Genomic DNA, 27,815 nt, shown 5'->3' with positions numbered 1-27,815 from the left:
TCGCCATTATAAGGAAGTAAAATCTAGATATTTTTTTCCAAGAGTCAAAAGTATTTAATATCTAAATATTTCTATTATGTAGTGTTTCTTCATTTGATTTTACTGGAAAAAGGAAATAAATTAAAAGAACAGTATAGGAGGAAAAGGAAAAATAATGTCCGCACTTTTGCCAAAACTCTTTCTACTGTATGTATTACGTTCTGCCCTCGCATGTTTTAAGATTATGCTTTTGTGGTAGTGGTACGAAAGTTTGATCTTCATTGCTCCAATTTCATTCTTCTGTTGGAGGTAGAACAAGACCGCTAAGCTGGGATTGTGCATCAAGGATCAACGGAGGACATCGATTTGATTTTTCTGGTTTGAAAGTGTCAGTGACCAAAATTCATCAGACACTCAATATATTACGATGATTGTGGGCTCCTCTTAATAGCGTCATTTCAGATTTTGTTAGGAGAGGAAGGGAGAAGACTTCCATTCGACAGAAGAGTTTCACGTTTCTTGTTAGTATAGTTTAATAAAAAGTATGCGTTTCTCAAATTCAGAAGAGCAATTGCCTTCCCTGTCCTCTCAAATCACGCCCCTGGTTCCTTTTTATGTGCCAGAATCCAAAGAAGAAGTATAGAGTGAAAATACTATGAATCACTAATGAAAAATAAATTGAAGACTCATACTTTCTTAGGAAAATGATACTAACCATGTTTGTGGATTAAAAAAGATGTAGGGGCCGCTGTGACTCAGTTGTAAAGCGTTCACCTCTGGTGCATGGGGTCCCAGCTCGCGCCAAGTGAACTTTGTGGTATACAAACACCGTGCGTGTGGGTTCTCCCATTTTCTCCCACTTTCTTCATTCCACAACCGTAAGCATTAAAGGTTTTCAAAAAGTGTATATTGGGGGACTAACTGAACGAAGAGCGTAAACTGAATAGTGCAAGACACAATGATTTACTTGCCAACACTTTGAAGCCAGCAATTCACACCAAACGGCAAATCTATTGTTGAAGAGATTGCTTTTGTCGCATTTATAACTACTCTCTGTTCTTCCTTCGTGCACGCTGCCAGCGGAGCGGCCATATTCGTTTAGCAATAGTAAAAAGAAAAATGGAGCAATTAAGATCAAATTTCTGTGGCATTGCCATAACAGCATAACCATATAATATGCGATGGCAGTTGGCAGTTACATAAAGAGAGTTATTGCGAAAGTATGGGTAATTATTGACTTTCTTCTCTTATTGTACTTATCTATGAAATTCAACTTACCTTGCCCAAATTTAGAATCGTGGTAGACCTTTACTTCCTTAACACGTATGTATTATAAAGTACTTTGTGTCCACACATTTGGTTACCGAATTAAGAACAATTAGAATTAGAGTATGGATTTTTAGGGGGGAAATCACTAATTGTTAGACCTTAATAGGAAAGTTATTGAAATCAATGAAGGACGATTTTTTCTGCATCGGTAAACTCACTAGTTTAAATTGTTTACAATTGTTCCTATAATTGGAACTTTAATTCATATTTGTGCCTATCGTCCTTTGCCTTCTATGAATGGTGATACATACACTTCTAACAACGTTTCTCATACTACTTGCGACGCGCTCTTCAATTCGAAAGCGGCATACATCGTTCCTGTAACAGCAATTACATTGACAGTTTAATGTTCTCTTGGTAAATGCATTCGATTTGCTAGATATAGTACGTTAGTGATTGCTGGGAATAATTATGAATTAAAATAAAACCTTATAAATTGCTCATAGCAGTTGTGTAATTACGGTATAAAAAATAACATACAAAAATCGTGAAATTCGCAATTAAGATCGATTAATACGTCCCAGAATGGCATTAAAATCATATTAACATCATTCCCGCTTGCATATTCGCGGATCCCAAACGTTTCAGATATCCTCTGTTCTTATTGGCCAATACTGATAGGACATCAAGAATCATGACCTAAAATATAGCAGAAAGTAAACGCTAAGTACTATCGGCCCTCATAGCCGAGCATGCTAGCGCAACACGTTATTATAATTAAAGTCGTTTTTGGTGTGGGTTCAAACCCGGCCCAAGGGAATTTTTTTAAATTTTCGTAACACTTTTTTCATTAAAATAAGTTTGCAGTTTTACTACACGGATCCATAGTAAAAGAAGTAGTACTAGTAGTAGTAATAGTAGTAGTATTAGTAGTGGCAGTAGTACCGGTAATAATAATAATAATAATAATAATAATAATAATAATAATAATAGTAGTAGTAGTAGTAGTAGTAGTAGGAACGGATTAGAAGCATTAACGGGTTAATAGTAGTAGGAAGGGCTTGTTTGGGCTCTGTTTTCGACATCAAATGGGCAAATTAAAGACTTGCCCAAATTTTTTTGTACACTTTATATGATCAACTTAAAACAGCTGGCTAGGTAGCGTGCGAAAATAATACACTGAAACGTTTGGGATCGGCAAAAATGCTTCCCGCTTTTAAGTATTGTGTGTATTTTGTAACTTTAACATTTGAAATTACAATCTGCTTATTATTTTTTCAGATTTGTTTGGTGATAGCGCTCATCATTTGCTTATCTGAGGCCAGATATTTTAGGTATCCTTATTATCCGTTCAATTATGGACCTAATGTAATCACTGCGACAGACTTACAAAGGTAAGAAAATCATTATGCAAATTACTTAATATTCTCGAAATAAAAATTCAAGTATTTAATTCTGCTGTGCAATCAATTTTTCTATATTGAAAAGAATACATTGAAAGAAACAGCCGCGGTCACTCAGTGGCAGCGGCATAATAGTCCAGTCATTTTAGGTGAAAACATCAAACTAATTGTAAAAGAAATAAAGTAAGTTTTTTTTAAAGACTTGGAATAATATTTCCAATAACATATCAAAAGTCTAGAAAAATCCAAGTAGGGGAAAGCCGCCATATTGGTCACCATATTGAATTCACTCTCAAAATCTAGAAATTTTTTATTTTGCTCCAATTTATATGAAATATATATCAAATAGATAGCTTTTTGAACCAGGAATCATCTAATTGTGTTTCTATTAATATTCCATTTATTACAAGAACATTATAAGGATACGGTATTAGTGTTTGCAAGAGATGGTTAAACTTGTACAGACTCGTTTAAATTACTAGACACTCTTTGAAAATACTAACAAAACAGAAGAAAGTAACACAAGTAAGACTCTGCTGCCATTTCCAACATTATCACTCTCCATCAGAAACACCATCGTCGTATACACTATCTTCTGTACTGTTGTTACTGCAGAGTATACTATGACATTCACTGCGAACTGATGAACATACCAAACCATGCTTTCTGCATGAGCACCTTGAAGTACTGCAATTTGTCTTGCATTTACATCTGTCTAGCATTCCAGAGCTAGTCGTGCTGGTGGATAATCAGTTAGTACTGAAAGAAGTTGCTCACTTTGAAACTGCTCCTCATGTTGAAGAGATGTATTCCCTTTCCAATCCTGAACTTGGTAGTAGATCCGTAAGCTATGCAATTTAGAAGCAGCTAAAGTCAGTGGTAGTGACTGGGCTTGAACAACTTGAACCATATTTTTGTTAACTGTTGTACTGAAACATCTGTATCTGAGTTCATCTAAGGTATCAGATGTCTTTCGTCCACACATGGCACAAATAGCATGTTCCCCGATAACAATTACGTCTTCTTTCAGACTGTTTGCATTTTGAATACTTCAGCATACTCCATAAATGACGTATTTTTCATTATCCCCGTTAAACCTTTGCCTTTGCCAATCTCAAACAACTGTGACGTGGTATCACATCTCAAAATCGCAAGAATAAAAAGCAAGCCACTGCAGACATTTAATCCTAATAACGACTTTGCAGATTAAATATTCCATTCTCGGATGTTGGTTGCAAAACACTTTGGTTCTGGTTTGAAGAATAATTTTTACTTTCCATTTTAACATAGAAACATAGGAGTATCAGGACATCAATGTCGTCTGCAATAACATCACTTTGTTCAGACGCATGAACTGCTGTCTAGGCGATCAGAATGTCTGCGCCTCCTCTTGCATGTATTGTCTGACATCCAACACTTTTAAAGCTTTCACTAAGCATAATCATCATCATCAATAAAAGAAACGAAATTGTTTCGTTTTGTTTGACAGAAATAAATCTTTCTTCATTGTCAGTTTCATGTCCAAAGAAAATAAAACATTAGAGAAACTTTTACTTTCGCTACTCCTAATACGAGTTGCATCCTTAATGGAAAAACCATCCAAATATCCATCAAACACAATCACAACGATTTGCCATACCTTTCAGAACATACTTTGTATAGCTATTACAGATGTTTGAGAACAGCATATCAGCAGACAATGATAATCGATGTAGTAAAGCACCTTGGTGTTTCTGCTGTAGACATTTGACATTTCTCCACCTTGGCCCAAGGTCATGGCCAGAACCTATTTGTTTACTTTCCGTGGAAGAATCGAATCAACAAAGATGCTGAATAGCTGCGAAGTTCATACTTGAATGTACTCCTCTTGTCTATGTTCTGTTTTTCAGAAACAAAAGCAAGTCTTTGGAATAGCAATTGTGGGTCAATATTGACGACATCTTGACCTACTTTAACATTATTCATCCCATAGTAACAGCCTGTAAATTTCGTTTGAATGAAAAATTTCAAATGTTCTGACCTTGCACGGACTGGACAATTAGATCACCAGCTTCTTTTGCTTTGTCAATGTTGACATTATTATGAGCAACGACTCCTGATCCCAAACTACACAAGGGTTCATCAGGAATAAATGGGCTTCGATCTAATAGAAGATGTCAAGATTTTCTTGGTAACTAAGGAGTCTCTTGTCTGATGTATGAAGTTTCTTTGTGTTGTTCACTGGTATTATACAAGACAGTAGTGAACTATTGCATGGCATTGTTGAGCTCTGTACAAGAAATCAAGGAATGAACCCATACCTCTCACAAAGGCATATTTCACAATTAAATTCTCATTCATGATAATTAAACAGCTCAACAGCTCAAAATAATCAACATCTGAAACAAAAAGAAAACGAATGTATGTTAACAGCGGTAACAAATAAAAAAAAACTGTGAGGTACTATAATGAAGAAAAAGACCTCAACAAACATATCAAATACCTTTCTCAAATACCTCTCTTGTTACTGGTTAAAATGTTTGAAAATGGATTAAAATAACGATCTTAGTTCCAAAAACTTTCTATTCGATACAAACTTGAAATTAATTTGAGCAATAATTGCATTTTATAGATTTGGAGAGTAAATCCAATATGGCGGCTTTCCCATGCTTGGATTTCTCTAGATTTTTGATATGTTTTTGATGACATTATTCCAAGTCTAAAACACCTTACTTTATTTCTTTTACAACTGGTTTGATGTTTAGCACTTTTTTCACCTAAATTGACTGGACTATAACTATAGTCTTTTCAGCCTTAGAACAAAGTAGATGTAAACAAAGCGAAATGTATTACTCCGCGGCTCACACGTGCTTCGGCAGCGAGAGACGTAAACAGCAAGATCTGCTGCTAGCTTATTGTCGTCGCATAATTTCCAAAGTGTAAGGCTCTGTTGGTTTGTATATAATTAACGCACTGACACTGACTACTGTTATGTTGGAAATACATATTTTCTTAAATCGTTATATAAACGAGATTGCCTATGTTCCTGTTGTTATTTTTCGTGTTTTACAACACGAGAGAAAGGTGGATTATTGTAACACTTTTTCGCCATGGAACTCTCTGTATTCTACAATTTCAAATAAGTCGGATCGGCGCGCGAACGCATACGCATGCGCAGTAAATACTATATGTCCAAGGACGGGTGAGGTTGAAATAAAGCTACATCTGTTGTTAAATATTATATATATTGCGCTTATTATCACAAAATACAGGATAAATTCGGTTATTTTCATTTGAAATTATTGTTTTAGTAGGGATTATATTGCGGTAGGATATTAGTGCAGTGAGACCAACAATTAATCAGTGGTCATCGATCCACTGGTAGTCAGGTGGGTTTGTTTACATCCACTTTTTTCTAAGGCTGGAAAGAGATTAGTTTTACTACGCCTTGGATCGATCGATCATCGATTTACTCATACCAGCCCCATGGATCACGCAATTCAGTTGCTGCGTTATATATATACAAAGTTATTTTTATTAAGAAACCTAAAGATTATACTTATCTCTTTCCTAAGTTATCACTACATACGTTCTTAATATGAATATTGTTCATGTAAACTAAGAATGGTTTACTGTACTTAATAGAATTTAATAAAAAACAATGATAATAATAAAATAAAATAATACAATAATGAAAAGGTGGTTATAAAAACTGAGTTTTCAAAGGTAATCCTGGGTTCTCTCGTGTTGAACAACATGGCTTTGCTCAATGCTGCCGCCAGAAGGGCAAAGATAAATGCGTATTATGAAGCACTGGAGTCCCCATTTTCAGTTAGCGAACTAAATATCTAAAAATGTCTCTAGTTTATTTTTGAGACCTCCTCCCCTCAAAAATCCTGGATCAGCCCCCGATGTTAGCTGTTGCGAATTCACTGCTAATAGTTAGTCAAAGCGTACCTTTTGAAATGTTTTCAAACGTTCTTTGCATAAGGTACAATTTTCCGTAATCTTTTTTTCTTTTTTTCGCCCTTGCTCCCTGGAGCAACTGCTCCATTCGCTCCGTTGTAGTTACGCCACTGCTCAGTGGAAGAACGCTCAACTCTGGTGCCTGGGATACCTGGTTTGATAACAGCTCCAGCCAAGTAGGCTTTGTGGTAGACAAAAACCAGTGCCTGGGTTTTATCGGAATTGTCTCGTTTCCTCCCACTTTCGTCATTCCATCATTATTATTTATCTCATTACCTATTCCTTTAACCTCGGTGCACAATTGTGAGACATTTTTTTTTTAAATGCAGAAATCAAAAATAAATGCAGAATTAGCATTAAATTCCACGATTTTCAGAAGACATACTAGAATGTAACTATATTGAAATATTCTTAGAAATTGGTGGCTACAGCGCATTAAGTCATAAGTTTCAGTTGGCATACTTCATGTGCGTTCTTTATTATCATATTCTGTTATTTTGCAAACATCGATACGATGATTTAGCTCGTACCAGACAGATTAGCGTATCGTGATCGAGTTTGAAGTTCATTCGTGGTTGCTGCTTTCCCTCAGCTCATACAGGGTTGCTGGTAATTGAGATACATCTACTCTATCCTCACGTTCTCACAAAAGGGAAAAAAAGCACAAACATCTACGTCCGGTGACTTATGGGCCACTACCAGAACAACAGGTAATTTTCTCCAGCATGATTAATTTGTCTGTTCGCAAGTGACCATCAAGATATTTGCTGACAATGCAGCAGTGCCTTATTTTGCTGAAATTGGAAGTCACAACTCTCAACTGCAAATTGGATTGCACTCTCACGTGACTTTGAACGCTTAATTCTTCAATGAAAGAGACACACTCTCTGTAACGGCACGATACAAATTAATTTACCGAGAGTCTCATTCAAATTTCCATGGATTCTTATTTCTCCATATCCTTATATTAGACCTATGCCTGTTATTTCAGTGAAAAATCACCTCACTGTTGAGCATGATCTTGTTCAATCATGTTATTTGGAGATTTTCCCAAAACTCAAGTTAACTTTCGGACCACCAATTGCAGATTGTGAGGGTGAAAACGGAAACATTTCAAGAACTTTCTTCCCGTGATTTGCTGGTCTTGTAGTTCTTAGCTAACTCTGCTAGGGATGCACACGAGACAAGATTTGTGGCTATCTCGTCTCGAAAATGTGCTGTAAAAGTGATGTCTCGACTCGAAAAATGTATATTTCTCTATTGGAAGAGTCGTGTCTCGGCTCGAATTTTGTCAGGAAAATCCTGGCTCAACTTGTTTCGTGCGCATCCCTAAACTCTGCGCCTTAATTTCTTGGGGTAAATGGTTGTCTAAATCTCTTTTCTCTTATCACTGATGAATAATTTTTAGTTTGACGTCTCACGATTATTCTCTGCAGACTAAGGGAGAGAAATGATTAATGAAAGGTTTTTTTTTTTTTTTTTTTTTTTTTTTTTTTTTTTTTTTTTAGATAATTGGCAAACAGGAATGCACCAGGAAACGGAAGAATCTCTTGAAAACACATGGACACGATATTGTTCACCACAAACTTACATGGGGTAGGATCGAAACAGAGTCCCCTTGGACTAGAGTTAGGCATATTCTCTTTCAATAAAATTGGATGAAAGCGAAATAAAATTTTAGTTTAACGTTTCGGGGTTATGTTCTTCAGGCTAAAGGAGATTAATGGCAGTGAATGATTGGAAATTATTTTTTTCTGTGCTCTTCCACTGAGGATCGAAGCTGGAAGCACATGGACCAAAAAGCCCACGCGCTAGCCACTAGATCAGCGGGGAAGGATTTCTATAAAAGTGTTGCCCTACTTCAAAGTAAAGTCGGTAAGGATCTAAATTAAATTTTGCGATTGAAAGCATGCTTTACAGTCACAATTCGGTTTGTTTTCTCCAAATTCCGATACTCACCAGCTACGTTGTTGTTGGGTGAGCGTTATCTAGAATCCCATTGTACTCTGACAGTGGAAGAAATTCACAAATATTATGTGAAAAAGATTATTACTATTATTATATTTTTTACATTTTGAATCAATGCACATACGATATGATCTTGGAACTGCCTGAAATCAAGCAAAGCATTCCTTCTGAGACTGCACCAAAATTTCCCTGAGTAATTATTTATTTAGTACTTGGAAAATGAAATGTGTACTATCCATAAAATGATTATTGTCAAAGAACTTTTTCAAAATAATTATGGCGTCGGTACGCTTAGACAAAGAAATAGAAAAGAATTAAGACCATTTCGAAAGTATTAACTAATTTACCTAATAGAATTTTACAATTACTAGAGAATTAGACAGAAAAAATTTACTGTTATTTTTAATTATGCATTATTTTGGAACAAAAAAGTGAAAAAAAATAATGAACATCTTTTACTAACTATTATTACTAATTCAACTGATAGTGTAGTATTCAATTTCATACAAGATGAGTTCCAAAAAGTATGTGCCATTTACATATAACTTTGGTTATGTTCAATGTTTGGGTGCAACCTTTCTATCACATTTCAACACAATCGTCGTTTACATTTACATACCACTGGAATCTTGCTATCACATTGTTGTATCTTATTTAAAGCCTCTGAGAAATCCTTTTCGTGGGGGTATGTTCTAGACGCTGGAAAATGAAACTTCTGGACTCAAAACATCTTCCTTGCAACGAATTCTTCAGTTTAGATAGCAGGAAGTGATAATTACGGATAGTTCAAGAGAGCAGGGTTGATGAGAAATCTCTAAGATGTTTTTATACTTAAAAAAAAAAAATCTTATCGAAGAGACCTTCTCTTCTTCCAGCTGTCAAGGTTCCCAATGTGAAACTAGGAATAACTAACAACTTCAAGTGGTAGTGGTGCGTCAAAATTCTTTCTATGATGCTATAAGAGAATCCTGTAAGGTCACAGGTATTTTCAACAATTATCCTTCTGTTTCCCATGACCAGGACCTGAACAGGGGCAATGTTTTCTGTGGTGGTTACACAAACTAGACTTCCGGACCTTAGCAAATCTCTGGTTACTCACTCTCCCTTCATAAATTCACTCACCTAATACCGTTAGCATGGGAATGTCTCCACAAACATTGTGTTATTCATGGCTTACGCCCCCTTCCTAAATTCACTCACGTAATACCGTCAGAATGGGAATGTCGCCAGCAAGTCTAAGGTTAATTTCTTTGTAATTATCATATGCTAGTCTATCCTTATTAATTTATAAGCAGTTTGCTTATAAATTTACCACATCTGCCTATCTGTCCTTCCGGAAAATACAAAATTTTAAGAACTACTTGACCAATTACTATTAAATTTGCTAAAATTGTAGAGGGTCGAAAGTTAGGAAAAAAGTTCTTTTCTTTTTCAGAGCCGATACTCTAAACAGAAGTGATAGAAATTAACAATTTCTGGTATTATAATGTCTGCTTTAGAGCAAAAATGGTAATGTATAGAGTGAGTGATGTTTTTTTTTTTTTCAATTGTCTAAGCATGTAAAGATTACGGTAAATCTCCATCTTTAACTTTATATTAAAACTGGAACCGGTAGAAAATCACTACTACTGCTGGTTTCAATATTAATTTACATAGAGCAAAAACGATAAAAGATTGCGACAAGAGTTGTTTTTTTTTTTTTTTTTTTTTTAATCGATTTAACATTCTAAGGATAGGTGCCATCTTCTCTCTTAACTCTGTATTCACCGAAAGTGGAAGAAATCAACAACTCTTCTTATAATATAAACCTTAATAGATAGCTAAAGCGATTTCAATTAAGTTTCCAGTAAACTTATCCCATTTCTAATCTATCCTCTATACTGAAACCGGAAGTGACACAATCAACCACTTCCGATTATAACTTAATCTTTCTAGAGTTAAAACGGTAACAGGCAGCAAAAAGCGGCTTTCTGCAAACAATTAAGTGTCCCAAGAAAATATTCTTCCATCTCCACGCTAATCTCTATTAAAACCAGTAGTGGCAGAAACAAGCCACTTCCGTTTTTGACTGTGATCGCTGTAGAGTGGCAGAAACAAGGTACTTCCGGTTTTAATGTTGATTGCTATATAGTACAAACGGTAATAGGTTGAAGCAGTTTCCTGAGATCGATTCAGCATCTCAACAATACTTTTCATTTCGGTCCAAGTTTCTATTATGCTGGAAATGGTTGAAATCCCTTCGACTTCCGGTTTCAATATTGATCTACATAGAGCAAAAATACTAAGCGGTTATATGAAATCAATTCAGTGTTCTAACAGTAAGAATAGGTACTATTTTCCCTCGTAATCTTTTATTCAAACCGAGAAAGTGTGTAGCGGGAAGCGGTTTTCTGCAGTCAGTTACGTACTGTAGGAATATATTTCACCATATAATCTCCCTCTTAAAACCGGAACTGGACAAAACTAACCACTTCTGGTTTTTACGTTGATTGTTATAGTAGAACGGAAACGGAAACAGGGCGAGAAGAGGTTAACTCCAATCAATTAAGCGTCCTGAAGTAGGTCTAAGGAATCAGCCACTTTCGCTTTTAACGACTGCTGTAGTGTAAAAACTGTAATAGATAGAGAGAAACTATTTCCTGAAATCGATTAAACCTCTCAACAATACATTTCATTTCCCTTCTTAGGTTTCTATTAAACCGGAAATCCACTACGATTTATGTTTTCAATATTGATTTACACAGAGAAAAAACGCTAAAATATCTCTGGAAGCTGTTTTATGAAATCAATTCTGTGTTCTAAAAAATACTTACCATCTTTTTCCCTAACCCACTATTCAAACCGGAAGTAGTTTATATCGCATGGTATTGACGATACTATTCCGATCTGGACTAAACTTGGTATTGTGAATGATCTTGTCAAACTACGTACACAAACGAAATTTTAAGTTATATAGATCTTGATTTCTTCTGTAACTGCCAATCAAATTTAGGCGTGAACTTAGAGAAATCAAGGGAATTCAATAAACTGCGATCGGTAAAACTCCTCTTTTGTTGATCAAACTTGGTACAGTGGCAGACGTCGAGATCTTGGTACATTTGCTAACTCAATGCGAAATATTATAGTGTATAGGTAGACCTTTGGTTTTCGAGTTATTGGCCATTAAAATGGAGTTTAATCTTAGTAAAATCAAGAAATTTCACGCAATTGATGAAACTCATCTATGTAATTTTGATCAAATTTGGTATGGCGGTAGATTATAAGCTGAGAAAGCATACGATATATTATGGGCAGTAGATATTTGATTTTCAAGTTATAGACAATCGAAATTGGGATTTGGACTTACTTTTTGTCGTTTGGACTTACCTTTCTGTAAGTCCAAATCTTAAATTTGGTGACCAATAACTGCAGGACCAAAATACTGCACAACATAATAATTCATATGGCCATTAAGCTTGTTAAAGCCAACCATGACACAAATGATTATGTAGGGTCCTTTGGCTCTCGAGTTATTGGCCTACAAGTTAATGTTTGGACATACTTTTGGCGTTTGGACTTAATTTTCTCTAAGTCCAAATCTTAAAGTTGATGGCCAATAACTGCAGAACCAAAATCCTGCATAACATAATAATTAAAATGCCCATTAAACTCATCAAAGTCAACCATATGACAAATGATTATATAGGATCCTTTGATTTTCGAGTTATTGGCCAACAAAGTTAGGGTTTGAACTTAGTTTTGGCGTTTGGACTTACTTTTCTCTAAGACCAAATTCTAAATTCGGTGGCTAAAAACTGCAGAACCAAAATCCTGCACAGCAGAATAATTCATATGCCCACTGTCATCGAAGTCAACCATGTCACAAATGGTTATGTAAGTTCATTTGGTTCTCGAATTATTGGCCAACAAAATTAGGATTAGAATTTACTTTTCTATGAGTCCAAATCTTAATTTGATGGCTAATAACCGCAGAACCAAAATCCAGCCCAATATAATAATTAAAATGCCCATTAAGCTAATCAGATACGTATGACCATGTAGTGTCCTTTGGTTCTCTAATTATTGGCCATCAAAGTTAGAATTTGGACGTAACCAAATTTTACAAGGAAAATATTCACTACACGCAATGATGGAACTCAGCTGGTCTGTATTATTTTTGGCATAGTGGAAGACCTTTGTGAGCTTAGTACACAAATGAAATACTATAAAAGTTCAAATTTTTGGCTATCGAATTATTTCCCATCGAAGTTTGGGTTTCGACTTGTTTGAGTTCAAATTACAAGTTTTTAGCAAATAACTCAAGAGCCAAAGGCCTGTACACCGTAGCAATGTTGCATACGTATTATGGTTCCACATAAGTTTATTAAGGTGTGCTAGCATTTCAAATTTGATCAAGCGGAGACCTTTGGTTCCCGATTTATTGACCACAAAATTTTGAGCTTGACCACAAACTGTTAGGGAAAGTAAGTGGAGTGTGCATTTATAATCAAAATTTCCCCAAAATCAATGAAGAACAATTTTCCCGTTACACTGAGTTTTTTTAGTTAATATATAAAACTTTGCAATGTGTGTATGTTCAGGGGATGGAGAAAATATGAAAACACCTGAAAAATTGCACATTACCTTTATTAATAGTGAATAGGACAATATAAGACATGCAGAACGGCCTGCAGTTAACAGGGAATGGAGAAATACAGATCGCGTATGGTGTCAAAGAGATGTACCATTCTCCCATCAAAGCAGCTGAAAGTTGTAGTAGAGATGACAGTGGTGGGTAGCGGACTCGCATCTTGGTCTCTAACACTGACCACAAGGACTCAATGATATTAAGATCTGGCGATTGTGGAGGCCATGACAGATGTGACACTTTATCTTCGTGCTAATCAAAGCAGTTCTGGACTATGTGAGTTGTATGAATAGGGCCCTGTTATCTTGAAACACGACATTACCATTTGGGAACAAAGTTTGCACCATGGGTTGCAGCTGGTCACTCAAAATGGTTACGTAGTCCTTGGCAGTGACATGTCCATGCAGAGTGATAATGCGTTCTTCAGAATACCAGGTCATAGCTGCCCTAATCATCACTGAACCACTGCCATGCTTTACTCTCGGTAACAGACAGTCTGTATCATACGATTGTATTGACGTTCTCCACACATAAACTCGGTTAGCAGTTGGAAACAATGTAAAGGAAGATTCATCCGATCAGATGATAGTCTTCCACTACTCCATTGTCGAGTTTTTATGGGCGTTGCAAAACTGTCTCCGTATAACGGCATGATCAGCAGTCACGAGTAATTGGGAATAATTATACCCTGCTCGTGGAGTTCTCTTCTGACTGTTTCGACGCTAACAGGGGTTGTAAGCACTGTATTCAGCTCACCTGTGACTTTTGGCGCCCTGGTGATCATATGTTTGGTCAAAATCCTACCTAATGCACACAACACACGCAACACACACTTGCATCCACGCCAGTGCTTCACTGAGGTGTTTTTTTTTTTTTTCGAAACACCCGTAGACAGTCATGATCTTCGAGATTGTACCTCTTGATGCACTAAACATTTCCGATATTTTCGTCACGGAAGCTCCCACCATACGCGCACCCTCTGAAACTCTCTCAACCCAGACATGATTCAATATAACCTGCACAGACCGGTCGCTGAACTGTAACTGACACATCTACAGTTCACAGCTTCACAGCGACACCTACCATTCAGACGCAAATCATGTTTGAAAGGGTGTTATACTAGGTGTTTCCATATTTTTGACTATCTCCTATATATAGTTGTTTTTCGTTTAAGTGTGACAACTTTCGATGAAAGAATAAAACTACACTATTACACATGTAGCTTTGTATTACAGTTATAAACCAAAGGCTTTTAATTTAATTATCTTGTTTAATTGTTATGTTTGATAGGACCTGCTTATTTTTGGAAAATATTAATAAGCATTGATTATTTATGAAATGGTCCTTTGAGTTACGAATTAACACACAAATAGCCAAAAGTTCTTACTCTGTGGTGATAAAGGGTAAATATTCACTGAATAGTAAAATTTGATGTTACAGTACTAGTTCTGTATTACTAGTGTAATTCATACTTTACTTTAAGATACGCTTTATCCAAGGGCTATATCATCTGCATTCCTTAAGAGTTCTTCTGAATGTGTGTTGATGATCTACAGGTACATAGATGTTTTTTTTAATATGATTTTTTTTTTATATATTTGCAGGTATTACTATTACAGACAACATTTACCATATGGAGCTTTAGCTGCTGCTGCTCCATTTATGAGCCCAGGCCCTATGGTTCCGCAGCCTTATTACACAGATCCGTACGCCCCACCACAGTATGCTGTAACAACTACACCCGATGGACAGATTAAGATTTTTATGTTACCTCCGTTCCCGCCCTTCATAGAAGCCATAGTTCAAAGAATACAGAATTATTTCTCAACGTTTAATGAATATCCAGAGCTTCAGAAACCTCCCCCATCATCATCTACAGGACCAGATTCTATTGTAGAAGAACTAGAAACACATGAAGAAGATGACCAAGATCCTCCAGCTGAGGAACAAGGTGGCAGCACCAGTGGTCCTCCACAAGAAGCCCCAGCACCCACCAACGTACCCTACGACGACCCCAGCGCAGGGAATCCCCACAAGACAACCTACTATCAACAGAAACAACCTCCGAAACAACAAGAGCACTATCAACAAAAATTTCCAACGTTTGACCAAGCTATAAGAATACCAGAAGCTTATAAACCATTTCTTGCATACCATCCTGGTCTAAGATATGGACCATACGTAGATCCAGATCGTGATTCGGTAGTTGTGGAAGCAGAGCCCTCTCCATCTATACCATATTTTGATTATAGGTTTTATCCAAATCCGTCACCTTATAATCCATACAATATCCATCCAGCATATTATCGGGTACCTGAACCTAATTACTACTATTAAAGTGATGGTCTTATCAAAGTGCAAGCAAGTTAAAAGACTTATTTATACAATTCAAACAAACATTCTATTAAAAATTATATCGGATTTGCCAGTAAATGAAGAACATTGAAGTTAATTTATGTGGTTTATACCGTATAATATCCACCAACTCCAATTTGTTTTGTATCATTAGATTGTAAATATATATAGTGTTTTTTATATTCAAATGATTTTTCATTAATTTTTTCTTCCAATCAAATGTGAGTTTAATTGTGTATATTGTTAGAGAAAAATCTTGCTTCCATTGACAGGACGTGAACATCTATCTAAAAGTATTTAATTTGCCAATTTAACAACAACGGCAATAAAATGATAGTTTCCTACGTAAAACGTCTTGTCTTAGACCAAAGAGGAACGACACCAGTTACTTCAGCTCATTTTCACTAATAATTCAAACAAGTTAGTGTTTTCTAAACAAGTTAGTATATACACCAATCTATACTATACCATCACTTAGATTCTTCCTAACCTAAGACATACGAACTCTATATAATCATGGCTGTACGACAAACATCCCGAATAAAGTTCTTCCTGCATTTTCTTCATTTACACTAGTCAAATGCCGGGGTGGTACTTAACACACAGGACTTAGGCCACTTCTTTTCTTCCTCATTTCCCCAGATAGTGTGCTCGCCTAGTGGCATCATTCATCATACGTAGTGGGCTTAAGCTTATACCGGTAATGCTTAGAAATATGTGTGAATAAATAAAATAAAATCCATATAGTTTTCTCTTCTAGATATATTTTATATTTTTGTCAATTAATTTTAATTGCAACCTTCCTAATATGATTTCTCCATTGTATCTCATTATGTAACCAATCATCCTATTTCTACTCTTCAAAACAATCTTCAGTACATCTTTTATCTTTTCTTCTATAATTTCTATTACTCTTCCATTTCCTACGTTGTTCATTCACCTAGTTTTCAGTATTCTTCTATAACATCACATTTCTAAGGTTTCTATTCTTCGTTTTTCTGTTCGTTCTATTATCTCTACTTACATCCATGTAGGTGTGACGACACAATATACATACAACGGATCAAAACAGTTTCCATACAGGAGATTTCATGTTATGTATTATAATATAACTTACAAAGCACAGGAAGAAAACGACGATTTCCATTCGTCACATTGTGCGTTTTTCAGACTGTCTTTTGTTTCTGATGACGTGTTTTCTAATGTTTCTTTCTAATTCATACCACAAACGCTCAATGAAATTGCAGTAAAGAGATTATGGAGAGTATGAATCTGTTTCAACATATTATACACAGTGACGGATATAGAAGGTAAAACTGAGGGGCAGCCAGAACCCAGACTATGGGGTATATTAATGAGTTCACTATAAACTTTTAGAAATATATAAATAACAATTACATTATTTTTGGCACTCAAAAACTGGGTGTTTAGGCCTCCGGCTAGATCTGACACTTTCACTTTTTGTGCAGTATGTTTATGGTCTTTATCTTTCTGGAGTATAAAAAAGGCACTTATATTCAGTTTCTTTACACTGTTGGCGATATTCTGTTTCAGAATGTTTAGATAAACATATTGGTTCATTATTTTCGATAAATGCAAATTTCCTACTCCAGATGTATCCTCGAACGAGAACACCAGCACCTCTAGGCTTTATACTAGGACACAAGTGTTACGGTTCCCTGTGCGTATTTGGTTTCCTCTTCACAATAACTCTCCCGTCGGGTTGAGGTTGCTCTCATTACTACAAAACAGTAGTTTAGAAGCTTGTTGGCTTGTCCACATGAACTCTTGCAACTCCAGACTTTCTTGGCGTTTGCTTTACTAACATATGGTTTTTGGCTACGCAACTGTTGTGGTCTGATTTTCTGAAGACAATATGAGCTGTTTTAGATATCGCTTGTGTACCACAGTCAGTTTCAATTTATACTAGCTAGTTTTGGAGGATTTGTTTTGGGTTCATTTCTGCTTGTTCTTGAAATAGTGTGTTTATGATGGGTAGTTTAGTTAAGGCGATTCCTGTTCAAACGATTTCAAAAGTTAAATAGTCACATTTTTTTACATATAGACTATTTGAAACTAGAAGAAGTTAAAAAAAGAAGTAATGATCATAAAACTTAAAAATTTGAATATTATAAAAATTGCATCCGTTTCCTCCTTGAGAAGCGGCATTTTGAAAAGCACTGAAACATGTGTTCCCTATAGGTATAAAGGTAGGGAGCTTTAAATATTTTAAAATGTTCCCCTTCTCACTTAGGAACAGTATTTTCGTAAATACTAACACACGCATTCTCTTATTTTCAATTAAGAATTTACACCAAATTACAAACCTCGAGCTTAAGTAAAACCTCAAATTCAGTACTTACTCAATAAATAACGAGAAGTTTCAACATTGTAGAAATAACTTTGAGAGGAATTTTAGAAAACCTTAAAAAATGTATTCCCAAATGTTTAATTAATCTGTATATGAAATAAGAAGTTCTGAGTAAATGAGTGACTAACAGACTAATCAACGCCAAATTACTTAAGCTACGAACTTAAAAGTTTTAGAGTGCATAGAATTTGTAACGAAAGGATTTTGGGAATTTCAGCTTGGAAGAGAGGGGAAATTAGGTTTGCAATTATTGTATTAACATGCCCATATCCCATAATCTCTGAAGTATACAAATATGAAATTTAGTATATATGGACTTACTTGTTTCCCCGTTTTTTTTATATATATATATATCCCCCTAAAAGAGAAGAAAAACACGTGAATAAAAAAGAATAAGGTTACAACTGTTATAACAGGATAACCATATCTCGAAAGCCTTTAAGGTTAGAAACATGAAATTTTGTATTTTGCTTTTTATTTAAAGTCTATTTAAAGGTGTGTTTCGGTGTTTTTTTTTTTTTTTTTTTTTTAATTTTCCCACAAGGGAAAAAAAGTGTGGTTGCAAATGTTAAAATAAGATGGCCCAAGTTACGGATATGAAGCTTGGTATACAGACTCCTTATTCATAATAAGTGGGTGGCGACACGTCTGATACGTGGGGCCCTTGGTTCGATCTCAGCTTGCACCATATGAGCTTTATAGTAGAAATACACCATACGCGTGCATTTTCTTGGGGTTCTCCCAGTTTTTTCATTGTCATTTATTTCTCATCATCACCGTCTCCTTTAGCCTACATGGCATAACCAAGGGACGTAAAACTGAAATATTTCATTAAAAAACAAATGGAAATATGCCACAGTGCTTCTAGAAATTCTGACACAGCGTTTCAAGAAATTTCGCTTTTAACGAGAGAAAAGAGGAAATTTCTAATTATTTCTCTCAATCTATATTACAAAATTGAAAGTGACTATGTTTGTCACTCTTTCTTAATCTCTTGAACCACCCCACGATCTCAATCAAATTTTCCTCATAGATGAGTTTCGTGCCTGTGTTGATTTTTATTATTTTACTTTGACGGTGCAACTTAGGGGAGGAAGAGGAGAGAGATACACAAAATATAAAAATGAAAGTAACTGTCTTTCTGAGTTCATCACTCTTCAACCACCCTACCAATCTCGATGAAATTTTCATCATAGATGGGGTTCAGACTTGAGATGGTTTTCTCGTATCAGTTTGATGGTACAATTTAGGGGAGGAAGGAGGGGGAAGAACATTTACGAATAATCCAAAATGACCAATATTAGTGTCAAATATGTAGTTTTCGGGGTCGCTGAGATGAACGGTCACACTTCCTATCCCGTTCAAAATTAAATTCAGACCTGTAACTTGGAGGAGGGGGAGATATATAAAAATGATCGAAAATGACCAATATCAGTATCGAATCCCTAGTTGCCGGGTTCGCTGAGATGAACGGTGACACTTCTGATCTCGTTTACATCCAAATTCAGCACCATATCTTAGGGGAGAGGGAAAGGAAAATACATAAACTGATTTAAAAAATAACCCATATTAGTATCGAATCCATAGTTTTCGGAGTTGCTGAGATGAACGGTGGCACTTCTGATGCCGTGCCCAGCAACATGGAGGAGAGGAGGGGGAGATATCATAATATAAAAATGTTCAAAATGACCGATATTAGTATCTAATTCATAATTTTTGGGGTCGCTGAGATGAGCAGTGACACTTCCGACATGTTTAAAACCAAATTTGGCCGCGCAACTTTTGAGAAGGAAAAATTATGGACCACCCTAAAATATATATATATATATATATATATATATATATATATATATATATATATATATATATATATATATATATATATATATATATATATATATATAATATATATAAATTATCGAAAATGACAGATATTAATGTCGAATCCATAGTTTACGGGGTCGAGATGAATACTTATCTTTCCGATGCCGTTTAAATCAATGCTACTAAAAACGGAAACAGCATATTTCATGATTACCAAACATATGGGATACGGAGGTGTGCATTTAAATATTCATTTTAAACCAGTCGATGCACCTCCGACCCATCGAATCCTAAATCAATGCCACTAAAAACGTAAACAGCATATTTGACGGGTACCAAACATATCGTCACATGAGAACCAGAGGAACGTAACCCCATTTTCGTTGGTTTACAAGCGAGAGGACAAAAATATTATTTTCTTAGAAAAATGTGTTTTTAATAAGATGATAATTGAGATACATTAGAACATACGAACGACAAGGAGAACATATGGCGTTACCTTCCATTTACCAAGTGGGGCTTTCATTGTATCCAAACATGAAGAAAACGAAAACCGCATTTTTGGAGTTAGGTTCCTCTGGTTTTCATGTGACGATATGAGATACCGAGTTGTGCATTTAAATGTTCATTTTAATCCAGCGGAGCTTGTAATCGATGCTAGTATACATATAGAAATGATTTCAAGGTTGTCAATCTCTCATTAGGGGAAAACGGGTGAAGCGTTTGAAATGGATTCTTGAACACAGCACATGGGACTTCATAGGTTCTTGTCGTGTGAAGAACGGAAGCAAAGGTTGAAAAATGAGGTGCGAGACAGTAGGCGGAGCAAATATAGGTGTCCGTCAGCGAAGTCCTCAACTAGCCAAGGCTGGTTGTTTGTGTCAAATTTTACACATCCATATCCACACATTGGGTACTTTCTGAATAAAAACAAAGGAAATTTCAATATTTTTAGAAACAAGCACCAGTCTCCCTTAGAGGAGTTTTTCCTAACTGGAATATTCTTCTTTTCTTAATTTAGAGATTCCATACTGAATTTTACACTTGCAACTTGGGCGAATTCATTAATGACCACCGTCTGAATAAAGGGAAACTTCAATATTTTAAAAATCATCCCCAGTCTCACTAAAGGGATTTTCGAAAACTGTGAAATGCGTATTACCTTGTTTTATTCAAGAATCGGCATGTAAATTTCAGACTTTTAACTAAAATGAATTCTCATAGTCAGTACTTTCTGAATAAAGATATTCTAATTATAAATATTATGGAAATGACGCCTCTTTCTCCCTCAGGTGAGATATTTTAAACTTGAAATATTTTTTGTTCCCTTATTTTTAATAAAAATCCCGCATATAAAATGAATTTCACATCCTCAACTTAACTGAATCCTCACATTCGGCACTTTCTGATTAAACAAAGGGAGATTTGAATATTATACAAAGGCCATTCGTCTGAAGTATACACTAGGTGACAAAGAATCTTTTAGTTTAGCGTCTCATAATTATGCCCTCTAAGATAAAGGAGACAGGTGATTTAGGTGATTGATGATGGAAAAATTGAGGAATGAAAATGTTGGAGGAAACGGGAAAATCCCGAGAAAACCCATAGACACGATGTTGTCACCACAAACTTACTTAGTCGGGGATCGAGCCAGGGACCCCACGCATAAGAGATAAGCGTTCTACAGCTGAGCCATCGTGCTCCCAAATTGTGCCATACTGCAATTTATGGAGAGTCTGCACTATCCTTTGAGCGACATGTAACTTATGTATGCTCTGTCAAGCGACATGAGAACACCACACTGTAACGATCCACATTAATGGTTTCACCTCAACAGAGAAGAACATGATGGTCGTCCCCCCCCCCCCCAAAAAAAAGGCCACTGAACCTGCAACAATATCTTCTTCATTGGGTGGTAAGTTTGGAAACATTCTGCACATTGTCTTGAAAGTTCATGATTGTCGTACCAGATCCATTTTTCGTCAGAAGTGGTAATCCGAATCTTTTCGGTTATTCCGCAAGTTAGAGAACATCGTACATCTAGAGCGAACTTTGTTGGTCACTATCAACTGATATGTTACTCTTGAGTCCAGCTATTTCACTGAGCCGTCAATCAACAATGTTGTGGTATAAGCCTAACTCATGGGCTAGGGCATGAAAATTTCTCAGAGGGACCCTTCCAGAGTATTCTACAGGAGCAAATCAGAACATATTGTTAGTTGGGGACCGCGAGACTTGGTTTAAAACTTTTGTCACTAGCACGAAATTTCAAGAACTATCGGAATATGATGCATTCATTCACTACTTCTAGCACAAATGTACTGTTGGTAATTTTCAAGGCTAGATTATCAGAATATCTTACTTTTAATTCGTAAAAGAAAACCGATTACAATTGGCGTGATCTTAATGGTGTAAGGTCATCCGAATGCGCGCCCCAGTTTTTCCTTGGAGCATGTACGGAGTTTGTAACGTCGTATGTGTGAATTTGATCTGTCCATTATTTGTGTCACAAAAGATGATTTCAGACTAAAAAAATTGACATTTCAATCACATCAATCCTACAGTATCAAATATATATATATATATATATATATATATATATATATATATATATATATATATATATATGGTGCATTGGTAATAACATTCGACTTCAGCACTTATAAAAGAATAATTTCCTTCAGATGATCTAAGTCCACACGCATTCCAGATTAAAATTTTTACACGAAAAAAGTACAGACACCAGTGCAATACAGTGGTGTGCAAAACTTAAGGTCAAAAGTAACTTTCGCACGTTGTGTCACTTTAGTGGCATAGATCAGTAAAACTTGAACCATACATAGAAATTAGTGTTACAGAAACACGTGATTAGAGGAACAAAAATTGTACTTTTATACAGAGAAAATAACTTACACTGAAGGTACTGAGAATCATGATGGCTCCCCTAACATTACAAAGAGAGTAAATGGTCTTTAGAAAGTCATGTAATCACCACAAACAGTAATGCATACTCTGTTAAGTGCCCATGCTACTCGCAAGGCTGGTAATACGTTGCGGCACGGAGTTTCATTAATCCACCTGCGCTGTTGACAACTTTTGCATGATCCCTGGTGCATCGAGACGTGTTGTAAAACGTATCCTCAAAGCATTCCACATTTTCTTTACAGGATTCAAGTCGGGTAAACTGACAAACAAGTGTATCTCGCGAATATTTCTCGTTCCAAGAGCTCCACCAACTGTGCTGATCGATGAGGTAGCATATTATTATCCATAAAAATATGAAGTCGGGTTCGACTGTGCTTCTGAAAAGACGCACATGAGAAAGGAGTACCTGTCACAACAAAGTCGAACTGTGAGTGTTACGCGTTCAAAGATTGGAAGGTCAGTATGCCGATACAACGTTACACGCGTCCCACATAAGAACAACTGGACCGCCAAATTGATCATGTTTGACAATATTTCTTGGTTCATTGCTTATTACTACCTCCGGTCCTGAGTGTACGTCCAGAATAACTACTCAGAATGATTCTGCTCTGATCTGAGAAAATAATATGAACAAACTCCTCGTCGGCACAGTCTAGTTGTTCTTGGTACCACCGCGAATAGTATCTTCAATTTTCGGGTGACAACAAAACACAACGTAATGCAAATTGCCCAAAGAGACCACCGCTATTCAGTAGATCTGTCAATGTGGTGCGTGAGATTGGGCTACTTGCAGTCCTGTTAAATGTGTTTGTAATTGCACCAGCTGTTTGATGCCTGTCCCTTCTAGCCTGTGATTTGGAATGTTCTTAAGACATGTGCAATAGGATGGGTCGAAAAAAACGATTTCTTTCAAATCGAATTCTAATAGTGCGGAAAAGTTGGACCTTCTATCGAAACGTGTAAGTGTAAATTTTTTTTTGAAATCGCGTAATATCTTCAGTTCGCGCATCCAGATTAAAGTTTTACCAAATTGTCAAAAATCGTACTTTTTTGGAACACCCTGTATAGAACACAGGTTGCTTCTGATAGTTGTGGTAGAGCGCTAATTCTCAAGTAGGCATGTAACAATACACAGAAGAAAAGAAAATCAACATCGGATAATATCTTCAGTTCTTGCTCTAAGGTCAAAATCTCCTGAAATTGTAAAAAAAAAAAAAAAAAAAAAAAAAATCGTACTTTTTGGAAGACCCTGTATAAAATAGTTTATGTTGTTATAGTTTTAATATGGCTGTTATATTTTTCCCAACCATGCGGGAATATTCAGAAAAAAGAAAATAGAAATTGGATAGTATCTTCAGTTCGTGTATTGGAACTTAAAAATCGAAAATTTTACGAAAGGAATCATTTTCTGTTTTCGATCTGAGCGTGCAGCTCTTCGCTCATTTCTGATCTTAGAAATGACCCAGAACTCACCACGAGGAGGTGGCTGTGTTTCGAGTTCCACCCAAACCTTTCCCAACCATTGTAGAAGTTTCAAATGTATTTCTTTTGTATTTCGGGCATAACTTTAAAATCAGACTTCTTACTAAAATCTGGTATTATAGAGCGTGACAAAAGTGTGGTCCGAATAAAACCATCTCTGTTTAAGGAGCCACACACTTTTGTAGCAGCCTGTGTTACAAGTTTAACACATCTTTCTACGGACTGCGTGTGACATGGAAATTTTATGTAGTCAAACTCTGGTAGTACTTTTATCTTTAGAAATGACAAAATACTCGCTGTTGTTACATGGGCCATTATTGGTGGTGATGAAAGTTTACACGTTGACCAATTTATCAATTCGGTATAGTCAGTTGCTTCAAAATTGAGATCAGGTGGTAAAAAATTTCTCACACTTTTACCTGATGGTGGTTGATTCCTCGATTTCCACAATCTTCTGAAAGCTAATTCTCTTATGTGTTTCCGTTCATTACATTTTAATGAGTTACCTTTCAGACATCTTTTCGAGTATCTAGATGGTGACACGTCAGGCCCCAAATCATTTTCTGGAACTATCGCCAAACAATTGAAACACTGTGAGCAGCTTCCTGTTGTTGGTTATGAGAATAGTCAGACCGAAGATATCTCCGTAAAAGAAAATGACCTGAGCAAAGACCAAAAATATCTTCTTCATGTTGTTAGAGCTATAAACAGCGGCGAGTGTCCAAGTGATATTGCAGTAGAGGATCCAGGCCCAATAAGTCATTCAAGGTGGCTTACTATAGCGAATCGTATTTTAAGGTTATATATTTCGACGGAATATCCTTCATTTGAGCTGAAGACATTGGCGACTTACATTGTAAAAACATATGCGCCAGCTTGGTTTGCTATTAAACAAAATTCGTCTGTAAAAGATGGTGCAAAACATGTGTTTAAATTGATTCAGACATCACGATATCTACCGGAAAGTTTATTAAAAATTATCGATCCTGTAATACAGCGAAACGCTTTTTTTTTTTGTGCGCACCCTGAAAACCTTATTTTGGGCATGGCGATGGATGAACGCAAAGACATAAGAAAATTAGCTTCCAGAAGATTGTTGAAATCGAGGAACCAATCACCATCAGGTAAAAGTGTGAGAAATTTTTTACCACCTGATCTCAATTTTGAAGCAACTGACTATACCGAATTGATAAATTGGTCAACGTGTAAACTTTCATCACCACCAATAATGGCCCATGTAACAACAGCGAGTATTTTGTCATGCTAAAGACAAAAGAACTACCAGAGTTTGACTACATAAAATTTCCATGTCACACGCAGTCCGTAGAAAGATGTGTTAAACTTGTAACACAGGCTGCTACAAAAGTGTGTGGCTCCTTAAACAGAGATGGTTTTATTCGGACCACACTTTTGTCACGCTCTATAATACCAGATTTTAGTAAGAAGTCTGATTTTAAAGTTATGCCCAAAATACAAAAGAAATACATTTGAAACTTTTACAATGGTTAGGAAGGGTTTGGGTGGAACTCGAAGCGCAGCCACCTCCTCGTGGTGAGTTCTGGGTCATTTCTAAGATCAGAAATGAGCGAAGAGCTGCACGCTCAGATCGAAAACAGAAAATGATTCCTTTCGTAAAATTTTCGATTTTTAAGTTCCAATACACGAACTGAAGATACTATCCAATTTCTATTTTCTTTTTTCTGAATATTCCCGCATGGTTGGGAAAAATATAACAGCCATATTAAAACTATAACAACATAAACTATTTTATACAGGGTCTTCCAAAAAGTACGATTTTTTTTTTTTTTTTTTTTTACAATTTCAGGAGATTTTGACCTTAGAGCAAGAACTGAAGATATTATCCGATGTTGATTTTCTTTTCTTCTGTGTATTGTTATATGCCTACTTGAGAACTAGCGCTCTACCACAACTATCAGAAGCAACCTGTGTTCTGTACAGGGTGTTCCAAAAAATTACGATTTTTGACAATTTGGTAAAACTTTAATCTGGATGCGCGAACTGAAGATATTACGCGATTTAAAAAAAAAAAATACACTTACACGTTTCGATAGATGGTCCAACTTTTCCGCACTATTAGAATTCGATTTGAAAGAAGTCGTGTTTTTCGACCCACTCTAATGTGCAACGATGCTATAGGCAATAGCAAACTCCTGGACGACACTTGTCACACTGCGTCCTTCTTCCAGTTTTCCGCCGATTCTTCCCCGTATGAAGTCATAAAAATGTCTCCGGGCTATGTTGTGAGTAAGACCATCATAATGCACCTTAACAGCTCTTTCACTGACATACATTGTTTAATCCCTTTTATTCAACTTCCTCGTTTTGACGGAGCAAATACATGCAACGTCTTGCTTCCTGTGCAACTGTGGAAAACCTCTAATAAAATACTACGGGGCTTTCACACATGTCCAACAACTACATAATATTTTTATGTTACTTTATTGCACACCAGTGTATTTACATATGAATATTTAGTTAATTAGTAAAATTGAGTTGGTGTATAAACTGATGAGTAAACCGACTATTTTTTTTAAAAAAAAATACTATTTTCCTTAATATTAAAACAACTACTAGTTTTGGTAGTATGTATCAAACATCGATCCATGTTAAAACAAAATGTTAAAAAGAAGTTCGAAAATACAATGTTCTTGCACTGTTTTCAGAATGGCAATGTTTTGTCTAACGCCCCTCAATCAGTCTGATGTGTTCTTTTTTTTTTTTTTTTTTTTTTTTTTTTTTTTTTTTTTTTTTATATACAACACCTAACTTATTGCAGCATTTTAAATTACTTTTCATTTGAAAAGAGTCAATGACAAGATTACTTCTTATCACTTTTGAACGGCGCAAGGAGAGAAGAAAGTAGGGCGGTCGTGAAAAATACGAATTCGAGATTCCAACGGATTTACACGTTTCATGGCCAGTACATACCATAAAACAAAAAAGTCATTAATTCACCTAGAGGCCATATCGTTCAACGTGTAAGAGACCAAATGTTAAACTTAAGGTTTTTATGTGATTTTCTAGGCTTTTTTTCTCGAACTTTGTTCTTACTCCTAATATTAAGGGTAAAAAAAAGTGCGATTTTCTCGAAAACGGCTCTAACGATTTAGTTCATGTTCGATAAATCAAATTTTTAATAACAGCCCTATACTATAGCATAAGGAGTAGGTTTCTCTTGGAAATGTATTTCCTGAACGATTTTCTCAAAATTAACCCAGGCTATTTCGTTCATAATTCACATCTAAAAATTTCATCAATAACCTGACAATATGGCATAACTCACTTTTCCTTTTTTGAAAATATAGACAGGTTTCGCATGAAGGCTGCAATACCTCAGATTGCAATTTCTGCTTTCAAAAGAAAGTGGAATATATCCATTCAACCATACAATAGTAATTCCGGACACAGTTTTCGTTTCAAGTACCATGTCTTCAGAAATTTGTTCACAAGGAGTTGATAGGAGACAAATGAATATTGCATTGGAGACGAACAAGGAAGCAGAAAATACAAAATCAAACACAAAATTGTCAGCATCACAAAATTGCTTTCAAGATCCTGAAGCTGGAACATCTTCTCGCTCCTCAACTTTTTATAAGCTTATTTCATCTCCATGAGTCTAAACGAACTATTGTTGACAGGTCCAAAA

General features: G+C 35.8%; 1 protein-coding gene across 1 annotated transcript in view; it reads left to right on the top strand.

Annotated features, from left to right (window-relative positions):
- The window catches only part of LOC145684825 (uncharacterized), a 40,177-nt gene extending 24,443 nt beyond the window's left edge, over nt 1-15,734 (top strand). Inside the window, exons 2-3 of the mRNA XM_081757192.1 lie at nt 2,530-2,642; nt 14,796-15,734. Of these exons, the coding sequence (XP_081613318.1) occupies nt 2,530-2,642; nt 14,796-15,528 (846 nt within the window). The 3' untranslated portion in view covers nt 15,529-15,734. The remainder of the gene's footprint in view (nt 1-2,529; nt 2,643-14,795) is intronic.
- The last annotated feature ends 12,081 nt before the right edge of the window (nt 15,735-27,815 follow it).

This window comes from Thermobia domestica, chromosome 5, assembly GCF_964235325.1.
Source record: "Thermobia domestica chromosome 5, izTheDome1.hap1.1, whole genome shotgun sequence".
Lineage (NCBI taxonomy): Eukaryota > Metazoa > Arthropoda > Insecta > Zygentoma > Lepismatidae > Thermobia > Thermobia domestica.
Note: the sequence above shows the minus strand (reverse complement) of the source record. Positions and strands in the feature narration are given on the sequence as shown.